Source organism: Neomonachus schauinslandi, chromosome 10, assembly GCF_002201575.2.
Source record: "Neomonachus schauinslandi chromosome 10, ASM220157v2, whole genome shotgun sequence".
NCBI classification, from domain to species: domain Eukaryota; kingdom Metazoa; phylum Chordata; class Mammalia; order Carnivora; family Phocidae; genus Neomonachus; species Neomonachus schauinslandi.
Genome location: NC_058412.1, coordinates 48808592 through 48829444, shown reverse-complemented (window position 1 = coordinate 48829444; position 20853 = coordinate 48808592). Strand labels below are relative to the sequence as shown.

Genomic DNA, 20853 nt, shown 5'->3' with positions numbered 1-20853 from the left:
AGGGCATTAACATTGCAAGTTAGATCGTAAGGGTATTTTTCCTCCCTGTTGCCTGTGTTCATTACGGTGACTGGTTAGTATGGCCTGCCCCATCATCATTCGGACACTGTCTGGTGCTGAGTGTGGAAATTGGGAAAACTGGTACTTGTTGCCTTCAGTTGGGCCTCTGTGCCAGAGTTTAGTAGCAGCCTTCTCCTGCAGCCCTGATGTGGGAAGGGTCCCGATACATGCTGTTTGCATTGCAGCCGTGGGAAAGTCCACCTTTGTGAAGTTACTCACGAAAACTTACCCAGAGTGGCACATAGCTACAGAACCTGTAGCGACATGGCAGAGTGTCCAGGCTGTCGGCACCCAAAAAGTAAGTTTTCAGTTGTGGTGGGTAGTTGGCCAGCATGGGTGAATAAACTAATTGTAATAAATCTAATTTGCTCTGAGTAGGTGAAATAGCCCAGTTTGAGTCTCTCTTTTTTTAAATCTTTTCATTCCAGAAAGCAGACCACATATGCCAGAGAGGATATGACTTGTTTGAATATGTTTAGTTTTGATTTTTGTGGTTTTTACATGTCTACATAAGTGACTGCCTCTGTTCTTTGTGGTTTCCCAAAGTATGTCCAGCTGTCCTGGCTTTGTCATTCCTACCCTTGAGTATATTACTGAAGCTGACCTTCAGGATTAAGAGCTAATTATAGTGATTTTAACTTATTTATGAAGTGTTAGAAATTGGAAGGGACTTCGCGAACATCTTGTCACACTGAGTCAATGCAGAAATAATAGCTAACGTTTGTAAAGCACACACTTTGCCACATACTGTGCCAAGTGCTGCACATTTCACTTCTGCCTCATGGCATAGGACCTAGTGTCAGGTCTACTGCTTTGGGAAGGGCCATTGTGTTGGTTTCAAAACCAGCCATATCCATGTGAGTAGGGAAGGACCGGTTTGGACGTGAACCTTAGGGGTAGCTGAGGAAATGGCACCTAAGTTGCCTCAGTCTCCACACACTCCTCCCGCAGCCACCAAGAACATTTCACTAAGTGGCTTGTTCTGGTTTTTAACAAAACTCTAATTGTTAGAAAGTTCTTGTATGAGCCACTTTGCGTCCCTGTGACTTGGAGTCATTGGTTCAAGTTCTGCTTCTTAAGTTTTTAACTTCTCTGCATGACAGCCCTTCGTACAGTTGAAGGTAATTCATGATTTGTTTGCTCTTTCTCCTCCTTGTGTCTTCTTTCAAGCCAAACACCCATTTTCCCCCAGACTGTTCCTCATTCTGAAGTAACTTTGTCTAGGTGATAAGCTCCAGTTGGTTAGTTTTCCACTTAGACTAAGAGTGGTACTCTAAATAGTAAAGAGTATCATAGAACCTGTTCTAGGTGGCATTTTTCTGTTATTCCAGCTCAAAATTGTGTTACCTCTTTTGGCAGGCACATCATGCTTATTGTCATATGTTTTTTAAAATTGTCTCTGTGTGTGTATGTATGTGTTTCTGAAGTTAATTTTCCATTTAGAAAATAAATTACATATCTTTCTCTGAGTATGCCACAGGTCACCTGTTGTGGGATTTAAAAATATGTCCACAGATTGTTGAACTTTCCTTTAAGAGGTAGACCCTAATTCTCTCCTTGAGTGGCTAGACTTAGCGACTTGATTCTGATGAATAGAATGTAGCAGGAATAACAGTGGGACTTGCTAGGGTAGGCCAAAAAAGACATTGTATCTTCTACCTTGATCTGTCTTGATCACTTCTGGCTCTGGAGATGCCAGCTGCCATGTCATGCAGCATCCTTGTCTGTGAAGAGGCCCATGAAGCAAGAGATTGAGTCCTCCTGCCAACAGCAGTGTGAGTGAGTCTTCTCGGAAGTGGATCGTTTGGCCCCAGTCAAGTCTTCAGATGACTGGCCTCAGCCAATATCCTGACTGAAACTTCATGAGAAACCCGGAGGCAGAACGAGCCAGCTAAGCTGTGTCCCAATTCCTCGCCCATAGAAACTGAGATAATGAACATTTTTTGTTTAAGCCACTAAACTTTGGCACAATTTGTTATGCAGCAGTAGATAGCTAATACTCCCATAGTCCCATTATCCAGAGGTAAATAGTTAACATTTTTGTTCTTTTGGATTTCTTTCTACTTAGGAGAAAATGTATATATTTATATACACCTATATGAATGTATAAAACATATATACTTTTTTTTAAACAAAAAGAGCTAACGTTTATAAAGCACACACTTTGCCACAATTTTTTTAAACAAAAATTGTAATTGTTTCCTGCATGGTTTTTGATATACAAGGTCTTCCCTTCATAGTAATTTTAATGATTGCCGTATACTGCATAATATGATCCTTTAATTAATGTAATTGATATATTTAATTAATATATAATGTTACATGTACTATATGAATTTCTTCCTGTTATAAACAATGTTACAATGATGAATATCCTTGGAGCTACATCTTTTTTCTTAACAGCTAAATTTTGTGTACTTTTGTATTTTCTTAGGATTATCTACAGTTGGAGTTTTAATGTCCAAAAATTACACATCTTGTAGATTGCTGACACCTGTTATACTTCACAAACTTTTCCTTCAGAAAAGTTGTACCACTTTCCCCATACTTTTGGCAACACTGGGTACTGTTTTTCATTGTTGCTAATATGAGGGGCAAGAAAACAGTGTGTTATTTTGTTTTACATATCTTTGATTACCAATGAATTCAACATCTTTTTTATATTTATCAGCCATTTATTAGTATTCTTTAGTGAATTGCCTATTAAGACCTCTTGTATTTTTCTCCCCCCTACTGTGATCTTCAGATTTTTGTAATGGCTTTATAAGAACTCATTGTATGTTGAGTATCTTAAGTCTTTATCACATATTGCTGATCCTTTCCCCAGTTTGTCATTTTTCTTTTGTCTCTGTATATGATATATTTTGCAATATAATACATTTAAGTTTTTATGTAGTCAAATCTGTCTTTTTCTTCATAATTACTGCCTTTGGTATTAAAGTTTTAAAAAGACTCTCACAATCCAAAATTATAAAAACATGCGCCTACATTTCTTTCTCTTGCTTTTATGGTTTTATTTTGCTCTTTATGTGACTTTAAAAGTTACAGGAGGCTCATTTTCCCCAAGTCATTATTTACTTTTCATAGTAGTATGCTTGTTTAGTTTATTCCTGAATGGTTATTTGATTCTTATTATTGTGACTGGGATCTGTTTTCCCATCATCTTTTCCAAATTGATTGTTACTGTTTTAAAGGAAAGCAGTTAATTGTTATGTTTGTCTTGTAATATTATTGGTTTTTTTTTGTTTTATTTGCTTGAGGTTTCAGAAAATAATAGTTTTCCCTAAATACTTATCATTTGTAAGAGTTTTCCAATATCCATACTTCACTTCTATTTTCTTGTTTTATTGGGTAGAAGTTCTAGAGCAATACTAACTATAATAGCACTGATGGTAAGTCAGCCTTATCTTGTTCTGTTTTTAATGAAATACCTCTAATGTATCAATATAAGTTCTGTGATTGTTAATCGTTTCAATAGATCATGTGGAGGAAGTACCTTTCTAATTACTAGGATAGGAACTGTTTTCCTCAGGATCAGATGTTGAATTTTCATCAAAAGCCTTTTTAGTATCTAGTGAGATAACCATGGGGTTTTTCTGTTTTAATCTCTTAGTATTAGTCAGTAGATTTGATAATGGTGCCATCTGTACATTCTGGAATGAACCCTTTTGATCATGGTACACTATTCCATTAATTTGCTAATAGGTTGTTTGAAATTTTGCATGTATATTTATATATTTAATTGGTATTACTATTCGGTATTTCAGTTAAAATCTTATATGTCAAACTCTAAAAGACAAGGCCAAAGCTTATTCCATGAAGAAAACTTTCAGTTGCAAATGCTTTTATTATTAAGGAAAGAAAAAAAGAAAAATACACAAACTAATCATTCAACCTAAAGAGCTTTAAAAATACAGAGGTTCTTACCATCAGGGTTATAAAATGAATTGAGAAGTTTTAGACTTTTAGTGTAAGAATTATCTATTCTTTGAAGTTAGGATAGAAATCATTTTTTAAATAATACGGATTCAGTGCCGTTTGGGTGAAATAGTTGCTGGACAACTGTTCCTTCCTCAGCTATTATTCAGGGTTTGTGGTTTTTTGTTTGTTTGTTTTTACACCTTCTTGAATCAATTTCGATAACCTTGTTTTCTTAGAAAATTGCCCTTCTATTGAGATTTTCAAATTTAATTGTATAAAAGTAGTACCTGTATTTTTTTAATAGTTTAATCCAGAATTACTGTGTTTTTTGTCTGATGTTGCTTGTTTGTGTTAATATTTGGGGAGGGATAGATTTGATAGATGATTGTTCTTTTTTAAAGACCCAGTTAATGGATTTTATTAATTCTGTGGGGACTTGCATTCTAATTCATTAATTTTGGCCTTTAAATTTACTCCTTTCTTTCTAAGAACCTCTGTATTTTTAAAGCTCTTTAGGTTGAATGATTAGTTTGTGTATTTTTCTTTTTTTCTTTCCTTAATAATAAAAGCATTTGCAACTGAAAGTTTTCTTCATGGAATAAGCTTTGGCCTTGTCTTTTAGAGTTTGACATATAAGATTTTAACTGAAATACCGAATTTGTAATTGTAGTTTTTGATTTATTCTTTGCCCTAGAATTATTTTTAAGGTATTTTACATTTTCTTTTTTTTTTTTTTAAGATCTTATTTATTTATTTGACAGAGAGAGGGAACACAAGCAGGGGGAGTGGGAGAGGGAGAAGCAGGCTTCCCGCGGAGCAAGGAGCCCGATGCAGGGCTCGATCCCAGGACCCTGGGATCATGACCTGAGCCGAAGGCAGCCGCTTAACCCACTGAGCCACCCAGGCGCCCCAATTTTACATTTTCTGAGTAGATTTTGTGTGTGCATTATTTTTTTACTCTAATTTTATTTTGTTATGGTCAGACAACATGGCTTATACAATTTTAATTGGGGGAACTTACTGAGGTCTTCTTATGGCTTACATATGATCGATTTTTGTGTATGACCAATTTTGGTAAATGTGCCATGGACTTTTAAGAAGAATATATATTATCTCTAAGGTATGGAATTGGTGTGACATATATTACAAATTCTAAGATGCCATTGATCGTAAGACACATAATCAATTTAATAATAATACTTCTAAGGAATAATAAAAATGTCTATTAAAGTTTAACTTAAACATTGTAAGATGTACATCAATTTCAGATATGTGAAAAATAATAATGACTTAATAATAACAATTAAAAATGAGCTCTCATTATTGGGGTCTACTTTTTATATTAAATTATGAGAAAAGTGTGTTAAAGTTTGTGCTTTTTGTCCATTTCTCCTTGTATTTTTAATTGGCTCTGCTCTTATATTTCTAGATTTCAGGGCTTTATTACTGCACGTAAAAAGGTTCACGACTCCTTTGTGTAGTCTTTATTGGTTTATTAGTATAAAAAAACCCTCTTGTAGCATATAATGCCTTTTTTTTTTTTTTTAAGATTTTATTTATTTATTTGAGAGAGAGAGAATGAGAGAGAGCACATGAGAGTGGGGAGGGTCAGAGGGAGAAGCAGACTCCCCGCTGAGCAGGGAGCCCGATGCGGGACTCGATCCCGGGACTCCAGGATCATGACCTGAGCTGAAGGCAGTCGCTCAACCAACTGAGCCACCCAGGCACCCGCATATAATGCTTTTTTTAAAATACAATTTTGCCACATCTGCTTTCTTTTTATTTGCATCTATTTGGTGGATTTCACTGTCCCTTTGTCCTTAACTAATACATGTCATTTTGTTTTAGGTATTTTTCTTACAGGATTTTTAGTTTTTACCCAGTGTTAGGGTTTGCCTTTCCTGGGAATTTTTCTCTTATTATAATTGTGTTTAACTTATTTCTATCACCTTATTTTGTGCTTTCATCTCCCCTTTTTTCCCTTTTTTGCTATATTTAATATTTTCTTTCATTTTTTCCCCTTTCCTTATATGGTAAACTTACTATTTTTATCCTAACGGGAAACATGTAAATTAAAAATGTACATGTTTAAACCTATCTTTCAATGTTAACGGAGCCTCTGTGAAAGAGAAAAAGAAGCCAAAACAGAATTCTACTACTTTTTTATTACCTTCTTTGCCAGGTATATTGAAATTATCTGAAATTTTGTAGATCCAGAATGTTTTTATGTTGTGAAATTTCTTTTTTAACAATAGAAATGTGGCACTCAGTTTCATAGCCACATAAATAATAGTTCCTTAGTTACACCCTTAGTTATACTTAACTCTATTCTCCTGGTTGATCACTGACCACTGTTTTCTCATTTCCACATCTTCCCGTTTCTTAATTTTTCAGTTGGTTGAAATATATTTTAGAGATTTTTTTCAGAAAGGGCATGTGGGTGGTATAATTTGAGTGATTGCTTGTCTAAAAATGTCTTCCTTTTGCTCTGTAATATAAAAGGTAGTTTCTGTTGTAGAGAAGTATTATATGGTTCTGATCTTTTTTTTTTTTTTAATAAGTAATTCATGTGATTTCCCTGCTGTTAGATTTTTGTTTTGTTTTTTTGAATTGTTGGTATTTTGGTAGGATAGGTCCAGTTTTGGGTTCTTGTGTGTGCATGTGTGTGTGTATATGTGTTTATGAAAGCTGTATATATAAATATATATGAAATCTTTTCTGGTACTCTGAATTTTTCTGGTTGAAAGTCTCACATCTCAGAAATTTTCTTTAATTTTTTTCTTTTGTTTTAGCTTTTCTATCAGATCAATTCCTTCCTACTATAGCTTCTAGTTTTAAACTTTGTTCTTAAATACTTAGAGCTACTACATGGTTCTATTAGTGATTCTCAGTGATGATGAAATTTGATGAGAAGGAGACACACGCCTTAATGAGTAATGGTCTTCCTCTGCTCATCTCTTTGCTGGGGGTGGCATTTCCCGTCTCTGTATTGGACTTTTGTCTCATGAGAAGGAACATCATTTCCTTAGGTAGCTTTGTCTGAGCTACAGGTACTGTGGAGTTGTGGATCATTTTAGCTCTTGTTTGGAAAGTTGTTTGTGATACAAAATTACATTAATTACTGTGAGGTGGAACACAAGTGACATTACACTTGATATATCTTTCCAGAGGAAAGAAAGGAAAGGCAAAAAACACTCTAGCATGATACTACAGTGTACATTGGATCTCCTCCTTCTATCCTGTATGTCTTCATTTCTGTCCTAATTTTCTGGGTTGTTTTTTTTTTTCCTCTTAGTTTAAGGAAAATTTCTTGAGCTGATGTTCTGTATGACATTCACTAATTAGGTTTACTGCAGTGTACAATCTGCTAGTTACTGTCTTCATAGGGTGCTTTGTTTTGGCAATTGCATTTTTTTCTCCTTTAAGAATGTTCTTTTCAGGGCGCCTGGGTGGCTCAGTTGGTTAAGCGACTGCCTTCGGCTCAGGTCATGATCCTGGAGTCCCGGGATTGAGTCCCGCATCTGGCTCCCTGCTCGGTGGGGAGTCTGCTTCTCCCTCTGACCCTCCCCCCTCTCATGCTCTCTGTCTCTCATTCTCTCTCTCTCAAATAAATAAATAAAATCTTTAAAAAAAAAAAAAAAGAATGTTCTTTTCATATTATTCCTGTTTTTATGACAGCCTGTTCTTATCAATGTGGCAGTCTCTTGAATCTCATTGAGATTTTTCTGTTTTCTTTTGTTTCTGGCAACAGCTCTGTCTCTTAAGGGGCTGCTTGTCCTGAGCAGATGCATTGGTTTTCTCCCTTTGAATTGCTGAATATTACTATATCCAGTCATTGTTCCTCTCTTTGCTTATATGTTTGAAGGGATGTTTGCATTTGTTCTGTAGCTGAGATGGGTTCTTGCAGAAATTGTGTAGGCCCTGAACAGAGTTTTGTTCCAGAACAGTTTCCCTTTGGTAGCCCAAAGGCCGCTGATGGAATAGCTCCCACCCAGTCAACCTAGTACATCTGTACACAGCACCTCACTCCCTTCATGGGGCTTCCATACAGTCTCGTAACTGTGCTGCACCCCAAGGGCTCTCTACTCTCTCTGGTGACACCATCAGAGACTCAAGTGGATTTAGATTTGTCCCCCTGCCTCTACTTCCAACTCTTAACCGGGGGTCATTTGTGAGACTGCTGTGTGTTTGCGGGTTGGAGAATTGGAAGGAGGGAAAACATCTTGTGATCCATTCTGCTCTACCTGCATTGCTCCCCGTGAAGTCTTTCAAAGGGCTGGGATCCTTCTTTGGAATCTGTGGTTGATACTTAGCCAAACTGGACCACTTGTGGTTGTCTAACCTAGTTCCCCCTCCGTCTTTCTCTCCACCCCATATGTGCTCTTAGTCCCCATTTCTATCTGTGGAAATTCTATGTATCATTTACTTCCCAGCTTGTCTTTATATGGAGAAGCATTAGAATGAAGTTACAGGAAGCCAGGTTTGAGTCCCTGTTCTGCATTTACGCATCTTGAAACCTTGGACAAGTAAGTTACTTAACCTTTGTGAGTGAATTTGCCCCTCAGGAAAATGAGCATGCAATAGTGCCCTCTTCATGAAGCTGTTTTGAAGATTAAATGACATAACAGCACAGTGAACACTGAAAATAAAACCCCTTAAACAGCGTCGAGCCTATGTAGCGCCTCATCCGTGTAGGCCTTCAGTTAATGGAGAGTGAATGGATTCACTTTTGTGCTGAGTCAGTGGCAGAGCCCAGGAAAGAGTCCAGGGCTTCTGAGTATCTCACACATGTTCCCACCTGCACATGCTGAGTAAGTGGGTCTTCAAATACATTTCATAAAGTCTCCAGAATGGAGGAGGAAGGTTTTGTTTGTTTGTTTTCATCCCTTCTTTGAGAGAGAGAATTCTATTTGGTTGGTTAGTTGGATTTTCAAATAATCCGTTGCTTTCTTGTCTGGGTTGAAGTTTTGTAAAGAAATAGCCACAGATGAAAGTTCAAAAGAGAGGCAACATAGTGTTAAAATGGGAAGATTTGATTCCAAGTAGTCTTAGATGGTTGTTGGTTAACACCTCATCAGACAGACTCCACAAACCAGTCAGTGAATGTGCTGATTGTATGTGTGGTTCTTCCTCTGCTCTTCTCTGGTGTGTTGAAGGTGGCGTGTCCTCTCCCTCTCAAATTCTCATTTTATCAGGTAGGAAAATCTCTTCCTTGATTATATAGCTTTGACTAAACTGGGGGATATGATTATATATCTCTTTAGTAGAAGGAAACTTTTGTAATTGCTTCCCTCATTGATTATTAAACCATGGTGTTGGGGAGTAAACACCATGGGGTAAATATACCTTCTTGGAAATGCTCCTCTTTGTAATTTCCTTGTAGGCCTTCACTGCCCAAAGTCTTGGAAACTTGCTGGATATGATGTACCAGGAACCAGCACGATGGTCCTACACATTCCAGACATTATCTTTTATGAGCCGCCTGAAAGTACAGCTGGAGCCCTTCCCTGAGAAACTGTTACAGGCCGAGAACGCAGTACAGATCTTTGAGAGGTCCGTGTACAGTGACAGGTAAGACCCTGAGCCCTTCACTGGCCACAAGCCCCATGCTCAGTGCTGCATGTTTTCCCTTCTTGCTCCGCTGTGGTTATTTTTTTTTTTTTTTTTAAGATTTTTATTTGAGAGAGAGCGTGAGAGTGGGGGAGGGTCAGAGGGAGAAGCAGACTTCCCGCTGAGCAGGGAGCCGGAAGCGGGACTCGATCCCGGGACTCCAGGATCATGACCTGAGCCGAAGGCAGTTGCTTAACCAACTGAGCCACCCAGGTTCCCTCAGCTGTGGTTATTGATAATTGTACTTTTTCATCATCCATTTACTTCTGAAGATGCTAAGCTGGTTACCCATTTACTTTCAAATTAGACAACCTAGTTCTACTTCTTAGTGTTCCCATAAAACCTCCTGGAGGGAAAAAAGAAGGGTACACTTGTAAGTGTCATGTGATTTTTTTTAACATTATCTCAAAACCATGCAAGATACATAGAACAAATCCTATAGGCTACATATTCCTTCTCTACCCCAAGAGACAGTTTACTCTTTATAAAAGCTAAATATGTGAATTACAAGTGGTTGAGCTGTAGATTTTGGTTCTTTTACAGTTGTTGGGTATACTACTGCATATTTTTCTCTCCGCTTTCCCTGGGCATGCCTCCTGGACTAGGAAGATGAATTACATATACATTACTGTCCTGGTTACTTGGAAAAATAATCACCATGGGTTTTTTGATTTCCAGCCCTTTAGTGAATTAGGCATGTGAGAGACCCCTCAGAAAAAGAAACACTTTGTTTAGAAGCTACAAGATCTTAACATTTTCTTGTAAAGGAAGATATGAGAATTGATTTTGCTATAGGCAGCTACACATTCTAGATGTTTTCTTCAGAGGGGGCATTTTAGAGATAGAAAGGATAATTCATTATACATTCTAATCGTGATGGTAATTTAGACCCTTTCCCTTCTTTAAAACATTCATTCATTCATTCCTTTGTTCAGCACAGATTTGTTAAATCCCCATATGTTCAGGTACCGGGCTAGACCCTGGGGCTGCAGCAGTGAGGAAGGCAGACCCAGTTCCTGCTTTCAGGTCAACCCTAGTGTAACGGGGACTATGAGACCGCACACGTGCTCATATGTGTGTGATGTGTTTCCCAAAGGAGGAACACAAGTTGTTTGGGAGAGTGGATGACTAGGAGGAAGAAATCTAAATCTTTTCTGGTGGAGTTAAAAGCAACAATAGTATGTGGTTTTAGAACAGGAGCCCTGATGCCTGGGTCCGTAAGCTCATTCTCCGCGGCACCAGCACGCAGTCTGTGGTTGTTCCTCCCCATAGTCCTCTGCACCCCAGCTTTCTCCCACCCCGTCACCACCAGCTGTGGGGAAGTAAGTGCTCATCCTCAAGAAAGGGGAGGGCCCCTCTTAAAGGGCTTCTTAACAGATCCGTCTTTTTCTTTATAAGATTTTAATTTCTTTTTTTTTTTTTAAGATTTTATTTATTTATTTGACAGAGAGAGACACAGCGAGAGAGGGAACACAGCAGGGGGAGAGGGAGAGGGAGAAGCAGGCTTTCCGCTGAGCAGAGAGCCCGATGCGGGGCTCGATCCCAGGACCCTGGGATCATGACCTGAGCTGAAGGCAGACGCTTAACAACTGAGCCACCCAGGCGCCCCAACATTTTAATTTCTAAGTTGCCTGTGAAGAAGCTGAAAATATTTTTCAGAAATTGAGTTACAAAAGTCATCTTTCCATGTTGCCTTCAGCTAGACGATAGCTAACCCATTCCAGACTGAGAAAGTTGACTTCGGGAGCTCCTAGATTAATTTCTTCACAGCCTAGCAAAGAAGTAGGTATAGTAACAAAGATGTCTTGAATACTTTGCACCAGTCACTCTTCCAAGCACCTTGTGAGTACTACATACAGTCCTCACAACAATGCTATGAGTCCAGTTCTACTGTTACCTCTTTGTACAGAGGAGGAAATGGGCTGAGGGAGTTTGATGACTTGCCCATGGCAACACAGTTTGTGAATTTGGGGGCCAGGCTCACACTCAGGAATGTGACGCTGCCACCATTCTCTTAATCGCAACACTTGCAGCCTTGTGGTGTATACTTCCCTGGGCCATTTGTACACAAGGATTCTGAATTTCATTTTCCCAGAAGTGGCCAGTTGCTAAGCGTTGCCTTAGAAACTGGAGTTCATTGTTTAGGATGTAAATTGTGTTTTGTATCAAGATGCCTTAGGTTTGAAAGCAGAATTGACCCTTCTGAAGCAATGGGTTCTTGTTAGCTCCGATTTCCTATTTACCAGATGCTCCTTTAGTTGTGGAAGTAAGCAAGGGGCGAGCTTGTTTGATTTTTAGATTGAGCTTTCTTGCACCTGGATTAGAAGCTCAGCAGCAGAGGAAGCAAGTGAGTAAGGGCTCCTGTGCGCTTTGGGGGAGGGTCTGCTTTCTTGGTAACGCTGCATTAAATAAGAAAGGCATCCCCTGCTCTGTAGGTGACACCACTTCAGTACATTTCCTTCTCCACTTATTGACCACACGAGAGGATGGATCAGCAGCCTGGAGACTGGGAAGCCCTCATAAGCCCGAGATGGTTTTTTTGGCTTAGGGGCTGGCTGCCATAATAAATAAAACTCAGAATTGTGAGTTTGCATACCCTGAATGCTATCTGTTCTCACTGGCCTCCAGCAGGGAGAATCGCTGGCGACCGAAGATCGTCTTTTCCACTGCCCCTGTTCTTCCAGTAGATTAATCCAGTTGGAGAGCTGTGATTTTGGCTTCTAGAGTCGACATGCTATTTCCCATCTTACTGTTGAACAAGGAAGGAGATACAGGTTAAGAATTCAGATTTCTTGGGGCGCCTGGGTGGCTCAGTTGGTTGGGCGACTGCCTTCGGCTCAGGTCATGATCCTGGAGTCCCGGGATCGAGTCCCACATTGGGCTCCCTGCTCGGCAGGGAGCCTGCTTCTCCCTCTGACCCTCCCCCCTCTCATGTGCTCTCTGTCTCTCTCATTCTGTCTGTCTCAAATAAATAAATAAAATCTTTAAAAAAATAATAAAATAAAAAAAAGAATTCAGATTTCTTAAAGATTGATGAGGAGCTAGAAAGGTTAAGCGGCTTGAACAGACATGGAACAAGTTAGTTATTGATTTTTCTGCTTCTTTCCCTTTTGCTTTTCATTCCATTTCCCATTCTGATCCCCTCCCCCAATCCCACCTATATTTCCAACCAGGTATATCTTTGCGAAGAATCTTTTTGAAAATGGTTCCCTCAATAACATCGAATGGCATATCTATCAAGACTGGCATTCTTTTCTCCTGCAGGAGTTTGCCAGCCAGCTCAGATTACATGGCTTCATCTACCTCCAGGCTACTCCCCAGGTAATGAGGAACATCAAGCCTTAATCTTCAGGGCTTTCTGAAACCTAAGAGGTGATGTTCTCCAACACCCGATTTTCTGGTTGGAGAAAGGAGATGGCGGGTATTATGTGGAACATGGAGAGCAGTGTGGGTCACACCCTCCCCTTCTGGCATCGAGCACCCTGTTTCCCACAGGCTTTCTGTGGCAGAGGGCTAAAGCGGATGACTGATAGAAAGGGTCCCTCTCGATGGAACAACAACATAGAGAAAATCGGGCATTGTCTTTTTCAGCCAGGGTTTGCAAATTGGCTCCTCTGGCCAGGTTACCTGTAGCCAACTGCTTCGGCTTTCCCTTTCCTCCAGCTGGGTCCTCAGAGTCTGATGGTCTTGGTGGTTTCCTGAATAGGATGCCGGGAGGAAGTGGAGAGTTTCCTTACCTCACCCTGATACTAGCATAATTTACAGCTAGCTGTCTTTTGAGCCTTAAGGGTACCACTGGTAAGTCAGGATGGACTACAGAAGTTACATTCCTTGACTTTCTGACTTGGACCCTGGAGCCAGCCTCATACAGAATAGGGTGATGTCACGGAAGAAGTCTCTGACTGGCAGTGACCGTGGACAGCCCCTAGCAGCCTTTCCCATGGAAGGGTCCTTGCTGTCAAATCCAGTGGCTCAGGCTGGTAGTCTCTAAGGGCTCTTCTGGAGTGGGATTCTGAGTCAAGGCTGGAGGTATTTTTTGAGAGGTGTGTTGCTCCTGGCTTTTGATTCCTATGTAATGGGTGGTCACGTGTCAGGTATACTGCATAATCTTAGGAGGAAAGCTCCCTCCTGATGGGAAGCCACACTTTTTTTTTTTTTTTTAAAGATTTTATTTATTTATTTGAGAGAGAGAATGAGAGAGAGCACATGGGGGGGGGAGGGTCAGAGGGAGAAGCAGACTCCCTGCCGAGCAGGGAGCCCGATGCGGGACTCGATCCAGGGACTCCAGGATCATGACCTGAGCCGAAGGCAGTAGCTCAACCAACTGAGCCACCCAGGCGCCCGGGAGGCCACACTTTTTAGAGACAGGCTTGAGCCTTGTGGATGGAGCAGGCCTGAGAGCAGCCCAAGCAGGGCCAAAAGATAGTGGGGAGCCCAACACATGGGCTTGTAGTAGCTGGAGAGAAGAAGGCCAGCAAGAAAGTCTTCCTCACTTTTTTGTGCACTTGGAATGACTGTGAGAAGGGGACAGTGATGATGACAACAGTGGTGGCGATTATGATGACGATGAGGATGTGACTGATGTGTCTTCACGGAGAGACTAGCCGAGGTCTTTCAGCTGGGGTAGAATGAGGGGGTTTGAAGGGCTCTTGCAACTTAATGGTAGAAAAAGCAAAAAAGCCTTAAGACTGGATGGGGATTTTGATGCTCTTTCGACGGTTTTAGAGTCAGAGACCCAGGAATGCTGATATCCTTCCCCAGAGTCACCCCTGACCCCTTCTGGGAGATTCAGAGGTAACGATATCCAAGGGAAGAGCAGAACAGAAGTGAACCACATCTCTGTGTGAAAAGCCATGCACTTGCCCCCATATTCTAATACAGAGCCCTGGGAAATACTGAGTTTAGAGCTTGTGAGATGGACCTAAGGAGAGCATTTTGCTCCTTTCTACCTGCTCTTCCCTAAGTTCTAAAAAGCAAGCAAACCAACATAAAAAAAATCAGTCAAAAGAGAGATGTCTGGGCCTCAGTGTCCCCACCCAGCCCCATGGAATCAGGAAGACTGCACAGCCAGCCAGGCCTTGCTGGGGACTGTTGGCGGCATGGGGTTTGGGCTTGGGAAGCACAGTGGCCAGACCCACCAGCAGAGTCGCAGTCCAGTTGCCGTCCCAGCAGCCACTCCTCCTGGGCTGGTTGGTGAAGGGGGCAGGTCAGCAGGAGGGTCCCCCCTTATCATTCATAGCCCCACTGTCTTTCTTAGTCACACTAAGGTGTGTCCTCATCATGACGACTGATCACAGCACACACAGGACTAGAGCACTGCTTGCACAGGACTTGTTAAAGAATTTGTTGTAACCCTACCAGTAAAACAAGAATTTTGTCAAATGCTCAAAATGGGAGCCTACCTATTAATCCTGCTCCTTGGAATTTACTCCATAGATATGCTCCCACACGGGCAAAGTGGCTCCTATGCAAGCCAGCACTGTTTGTAATAGCAGCTCATTGGAAACGCCCCAGGCGGTCACCATTGGGCCAGTTGAGTGTATTATGCTCTGTCCATACACTGGAAAACTCTGACGCCGTAAAAATGGGAAAGCACTATACTAACGGAACAGTCTCTAAGGCATTATTAAGTGAAGAAAAGCTGGCACAGTGTGTGTGGTGGGACACCTTTTACAAGTGTGGTGTTTTTTTAAAAGGTGGGGTGAGGTGTATATGCATGAAATACTTCTGAAGGCACGCAAAGAGTTCCCATCGGTGGCGGGTGGCACGGAGGACTGCACTGCCAGAAGCCGGGGCTGGAGGGCCGTGTGCTGGGGGTGGCAAACAACGGGAAATGTTTTGAAGCCCTCAGCAGTGAAGGTGGGGTGTGGGGGCAGAAAGAGAGGGAAGAGAAAGCAGGTTCATGGTGAGGGAAAGTAGAAAAGGAAAAGATGAAAGCAGGAGGCAAAGGTGAATGGAGCTGGGGGACGAGGTCAGAACTGCAAGCCACGAATGAAGGCGGGCAACAGACACTTACTGACCACGGGCTCTGCCGGCCTAGTGCTCAGCCCCGAACAAGACAAGACTATGGCCCCCAGCCGCCGTGCCCCCTGTGCACACCTCCCTCTGTCCCCTGCTACAGTGGAAATGCCACCCGTGGCCTGTGTTTCCCCAGGGCCTACCGAGGTGCTGGGGAGCTGGTACCAGAGATAAAGGGGGAGCTCCTGCCTCCTCCAGGGAATGCCTCTGTGACCGCTGGGGCCCAGTGGCTCCCTCCCTTATCTGGACTGCTGCCCTAAGGGTCCAGACCTCACAGTTTAGCACTTGATGCACTGTTTCGCATATTGTTTTATTTATTATCTAACTAAATTGTAAAGTCCCAAGGATAAGGACTTGATCTAAGTTTGGGATGATAAATGATTAGGGGAGAAGATTAGTGAGGAGTTAAGTGCTAAAAGTATTAACCTGTTAGATCTTTCTCTGTTAATCAATCTGAAAAGTTGGACATAAGCTCATAAATGAAATTTGTTTACATGATTTTGTCTCCTTAGAGGAAAGGTGGGATGCACAGCGCGGACTCTGCATCTTCGGGAATATTGTGTGCTTCATTTGGGCCTAAAGTTTACATTGGGAATAAAGTTAAGTGTTTGAAAGAGGGTAGTCCTAGATCAGTGGATTAATCTACCTGTTCTTCCCAGGACAGATGATATTGAATGATGAAATGTTTGCCAGTTGGAGAGAGGAAGGGAAGCAGTCAGGCAAAACGAACATTGGGAGCAGAAGTCTCAAGGCAGGAAAGAGGTCGGCCTGTCCCACGGGTCCAATCTGGCTGCCGCCCTGAGTCCAGGCAGGTGCTAAGGAAGTTGAGGGTGGAGGGGTAGGAGAGGTGGCCAGAATCCGGGACAGCCTTGTGTGGCAGGTAAAGGAGAAGATGACATTCTCTGAGCCAGCGTGCTTCAGACTTGTACTAGGTGAAGGCAGAATGGAATGATGCCCTCTTTGGAAAGGGGGAGGGAAGGAGAGTTAGTCTTAAGCCTCGCCTTTTTTTACTTCTTGGTTTTATCTTTGATCTATGTAGGGTTTGCCTTCTGCTCCAGAGTCAGTGAGTGACAGACTATGAAAGACATGTTTCAGATTACTTACCATTTTGTAAATGTGATGCTTACCATTTTGTAAATGTGATAATTCCTTGAACCTGGGGCTTTATGGCTACAGGCAGTAGGGAGCTTGGGAGGTGTTTGCAGCGAGGAGAGTGCGGAGAGTGCGGAGAGTGCTGCGGTTCTCTTGGATCGCTGTGGAGGGGTGGGTGGAGGCGGCTCACTGGGAGGGGAGAGCTGCTGTGGCCGGGAACTTGACACACCTTAACCTTGGTGAGTCCTCTCAGCTTCCCGCGGGGTGAGTGGAGGGGAGGAATGGGAAGCCCATTAAAGATTGCACCACTAGTACATGGTGAAGACAGGAAGTGAATCGTGGGTTTTTTTAAGGCCTGTGCTAATCCCATGCACTCACCGCCTCCAGAAAGAGAGCCAGAGGTTCTTGCCATGGTTTAGGTGAGAGGTGATAAGGACTTGAGGAAGGCAGAGGTGAGAGAGATTAAAAGCAGGGTAATTACAGCTTCCCAGGGTGGATGAAGTTTGCAGTTAACCTGTGATTGAATAAGGAAACAAGACCGGAGAAGTAAGGTCGTGGCTTATCATTCCCAGATGTCACGAGTGGGTCCCCGGGCCCCCGAGGACCACATCGTCACAGCCAGGATAACACATGAGCTCAGTGTGGCCTGGGGATTGTCTTTTAGGTTTGTTTGAAGAGACTCCACCAGAGGGCCAGGGAAGAGGAGAAAAGAGTTGAGCTGGAGTATCTCAAACAGCTTCACGGTCAGCACGAAGCCTGGCTTGTTCACAAGACAACCGAGTAAGTGGAGAAGACAGTACCACACAGACACCTGCCTCCCTACAGCCAGGTGCTCAGACACCAGCTCAACAGGCAGCCCCATAAGAAGGTTCAGATGTACAAAGTGGTTAGAAATCCAACTGAGAAACTCAATATGAGATACAATGTGTATATTCTAAGAGGCATTTTATTAGGTTCTGTTTCTCCAGCTTTTTTGTTTCCCTAGATTGAACATTGTGATTGATGATGGTGATAGAGTTGACCCAGGGTGAAGGGCTGAAAATTTTTAGAGAAATTGTCCATTTTACTAAGTTGACAGTCCTGATTTTGGCCTTTCCTCCCTTTGGGCTTGGTATGTAGTCCACTTAAAATGTTTGGGGCTCTGACCTTCAGTATCCATCTCAAGGCTAAAGAGAAATTTCAGCCTTCCTCTTTGCAGCCAACTTTATTAAGTTTTTTTTTTTTAAACTGTAATTTACATGCAATTTCATTGAGAAGCCATGTGACTTTAGATCTGCTCTATGGATTATTAAGATGTCCTGAGTATGTGAAGGTTGATTCAGCTTTCTTTTTTCTGTCCCCTAAACTTTCATGCTTCTTACAGGCTCCATTTTGAGGCTCTGCTGAACATTCCAGTACTGGTATTGGATGTCAATGAAGATTTTTCTGAGGAAGTAACTAAACAAGAAGAACTCATGAAAAAGGTGGAGGAGGAGGACCTTAACTCCTGCTTCTAGTGATTTTCCTTTATTGCACTTTTATCTTTGCTTCAGACTTCAATGTAATGGGTCTTGTGCTTTGTGCTTCAAATTGCATTTCACACTCCAAAGCCTGCGGGACCTTGTACAAGTTACAAATATCCCTATTCTCTAAAGCATTTTGGGCTAATAATTGTTAAATAATTGACTTCCCAGCCAACTTCTCCTCAAAGGTATTTTTGAACTGGGGAAATGCAATTTCTGGATTCTCTTCCCAGCTCAGCCACTTCCATAATATGACCCTGCGCAGGTCCCATTTCCTCCCGATTTTTCCTAACTCGTAACACCTGGGCGTGGTTGCATACCAGTGTGGGTGCACTGTTAGAGAGTCTGCCGAAAATGTGAAATTTAACTTCTGGTTTTTCTCTTTCCCACAGGTGAACACCTTTGTAAAGAATCTGTAGCCAGTACCGGCTGTTCTTGCCGTGATCTGGGCTCTCTGACTTTCCGAAGCTGGAAAAATCCTGAGTCATGCACCTTGCCATCTTCTTTTACCCCTGGAGTCCTCTCTGACACTCAGGTCCATGGTTTGTGTTAGCCTTCGACTTTGCAGTTATTGTCTTTTATATCTCAAGGACTTCTAAAATAAAGTGGAAGTTTTGCTTCCTTTGCTAATCCAGTTGTCGATTTATCTCTTGGTCCTTGCTCTGAATTCCGCTCTAGACGAGCCATTTTCACTTGAGGACAGCCATAGCTTTTCTTCTTGACTCCTTCGCCCCCCAGACTTCCTGTGTGCTCACTTGTTCCCTCTGACATGCCCGGGCAGGAATTGTCCCCAGGATTCCCAACCAAGCCCTGCCCTGGGCACGAAAGGGAAGTACAGTGGCTCAGGAGAGGGTGGACACTCGGTGCGAGCCCCCAGGGCTACGGAATGGAACCCGAACTCTAGGATGTTCTTTCTCTCTTCCCATCCAGCACTCTTGCTAGGGGGCATGGGGTGCTCAGACCTTTGTGCTAGAGCTGAAGAACCTGGACCAAAGGGAGAAACCGAATCAGGAGCCCCATGGTCCAGCATCTCGTGTTTAGGGTTCGGTCATCCTGGCACTCTGGCCTGCCCCAAATACTGTACCCAGTGAGTGTCAGGTGATCTCAATGGAGTGACTGCTGGAAAGACAATTTTTCGTGCTGCACTTCAGGCTCCGAGGACAATTCATTGTTACGAGAGAAAAATGCATGGCTCTGTAGAATTGAAGTGCTCCATTGCAAGAAGCCTGCAGGTCCATGATTCCCCAGGAGCGGGATTCCTGCACTGAGCCCTTGACAGTTGTTCAAGCACACAGGAAAATGAATCAGCTTGGGTGTCAGTGTCCCCGAAGATAGGAACCTGTGTCTTTCTTTATGTTTGGGAAAACAAGTGTGAGATTAGCTTCTGACAAATGCATGCCGTTGTGAAATAGAAGCACGGCATTTCTTTACTACTTAAATTTTTAACAGCTTTATTGAGATATAATTCATGTACCATACAATTCACCTAAGTAAAGCGTAAGTTCAGTAGTTTTTAGTATAGTCCATAGAGTTGTGCAACCATGACCACAATCAGTTCCAGGATGTCTTCAGCACCCCAAGAAAAATTGCCACCCAACTAGCAGTCGCTCCCCGTCCCCTGTCACCCGCCTTCTCCCACCCCCAGTCCAGCTCGAGGCAGCCACCAATCGATTTTCTGTCTCTAGATTTGCTTCTTCTGGATATTTTATATAAATGGAATCACATAAGATGTGGCCTCTTATGAATGATTTCTTTCACTTTCAAGGGTTTCAAGGTTCAGCCATGTTGTACCATGCATCAGTACATCATTCTTTCTTATGACTAAGTATTTCATTGTATGGATATACATACCACATTTTGTTCATCCATTCACCTACTGATAGACATGCGGATTCTACTTTTTGGCTGTTATGAATAATGTTATGAAAATTCATATATAAGTTTTTAGATTTTAATTTTTCTTGGGTATATACCAAGGAATGGAATTACTGGGTCAAATGGTAACTCCATGTTTAACTTTTGGAGGAACTGCTAAAGTTTTCCAAAGTGACTGCACCATTTTACATTCTCTGGAGCAATATATGAGGGCTCCAGTCTCCCCAGGTCTTTGCCAACACTTGCTCTCATTTTGATTATAGCCATCCTAGTATCCTGTCATGTTTTGATTTACATTCCCTGATGGCTAATGATGTTGAGCATCTTTTCATGTTCTTACTGGTCATTTGTATTTCTTCTTTGGAAAAAACCTCTTCAAATCCTTTGTCCTTTTTTTCAGTTAGGTTCTTTGGCTTTTTACTGTTGAGTTGTAAGAGACTTTAGATATTCTGGATACAAGTTTTTAGCAGAGACATGATTTATAAATATTTTCTCCCATCCCGTGGGGTGTATTTTGATAATGTGCTTTGAAGCACAAAAGTTTGTAATTTTGACAAGGTCTAGTTTAGTCACTTGTGCTTTTGGTGTCATGTCTAGGAAAGTTTTGAACAACCCAAGGTGACAAACATTTGTTCCTGTGTTTTCTTCTAAGAGTTGTATAGTTTTGGCTCTTAACATTAGGTCTGTGATTGATTTTGAGTTAATTTTGGTGTGTGGTGTAAGGAAGGGTTCAGTTTCATTCTTTTGCATGTGCATATCCAGTTGTCCCACCATT

The 20853-nt window shown here is 41.9% G+C and overlaps 1 protein-coding gene across 4 annotated transcripts in view; it reads left to right on the top strand.

Moving 5' to 3' along the window:
* The window catches only part of DGUOK (deoxyguanosine kinase), a 29926-nt gene extending 11096 nt beyond the window's left edge, over positions 1-18830 (top strand). The window contains exons 2-7 of one of the 4 annotated variants that reach the window (XM_021699166.1): positions 246-358; positions 9365-9552; positions 12765-12912; positions 17366-17481; positions 18065-18164; positions 18596-18830. In XM_021699166.1, the coding sequence (XP_021554841.1) occupies positions 246-358; positions 9365-9552; positions 12765-12912; positions 17366-17481; positions 18065-18164; positions 18596-18622 (692 nt within the window). In that variant the 3' untranslated portion in view covers positions 18623-18830. Of the gene's footprint in view, positions 1-245; positions 359-9364; positions 9553-12764; positions 12913-17365; positions 17482-18064; positions 18165-18595 lie in introns of those variants that run through there. The other 3 variants (XM_044918731.1, XM_044918730.1, XM_044918729.1) reach the window with 3 other exon arrangements.
* The last annotated feature ends 2023 nt before the right edge of the window (positions 18831-20853 follow it).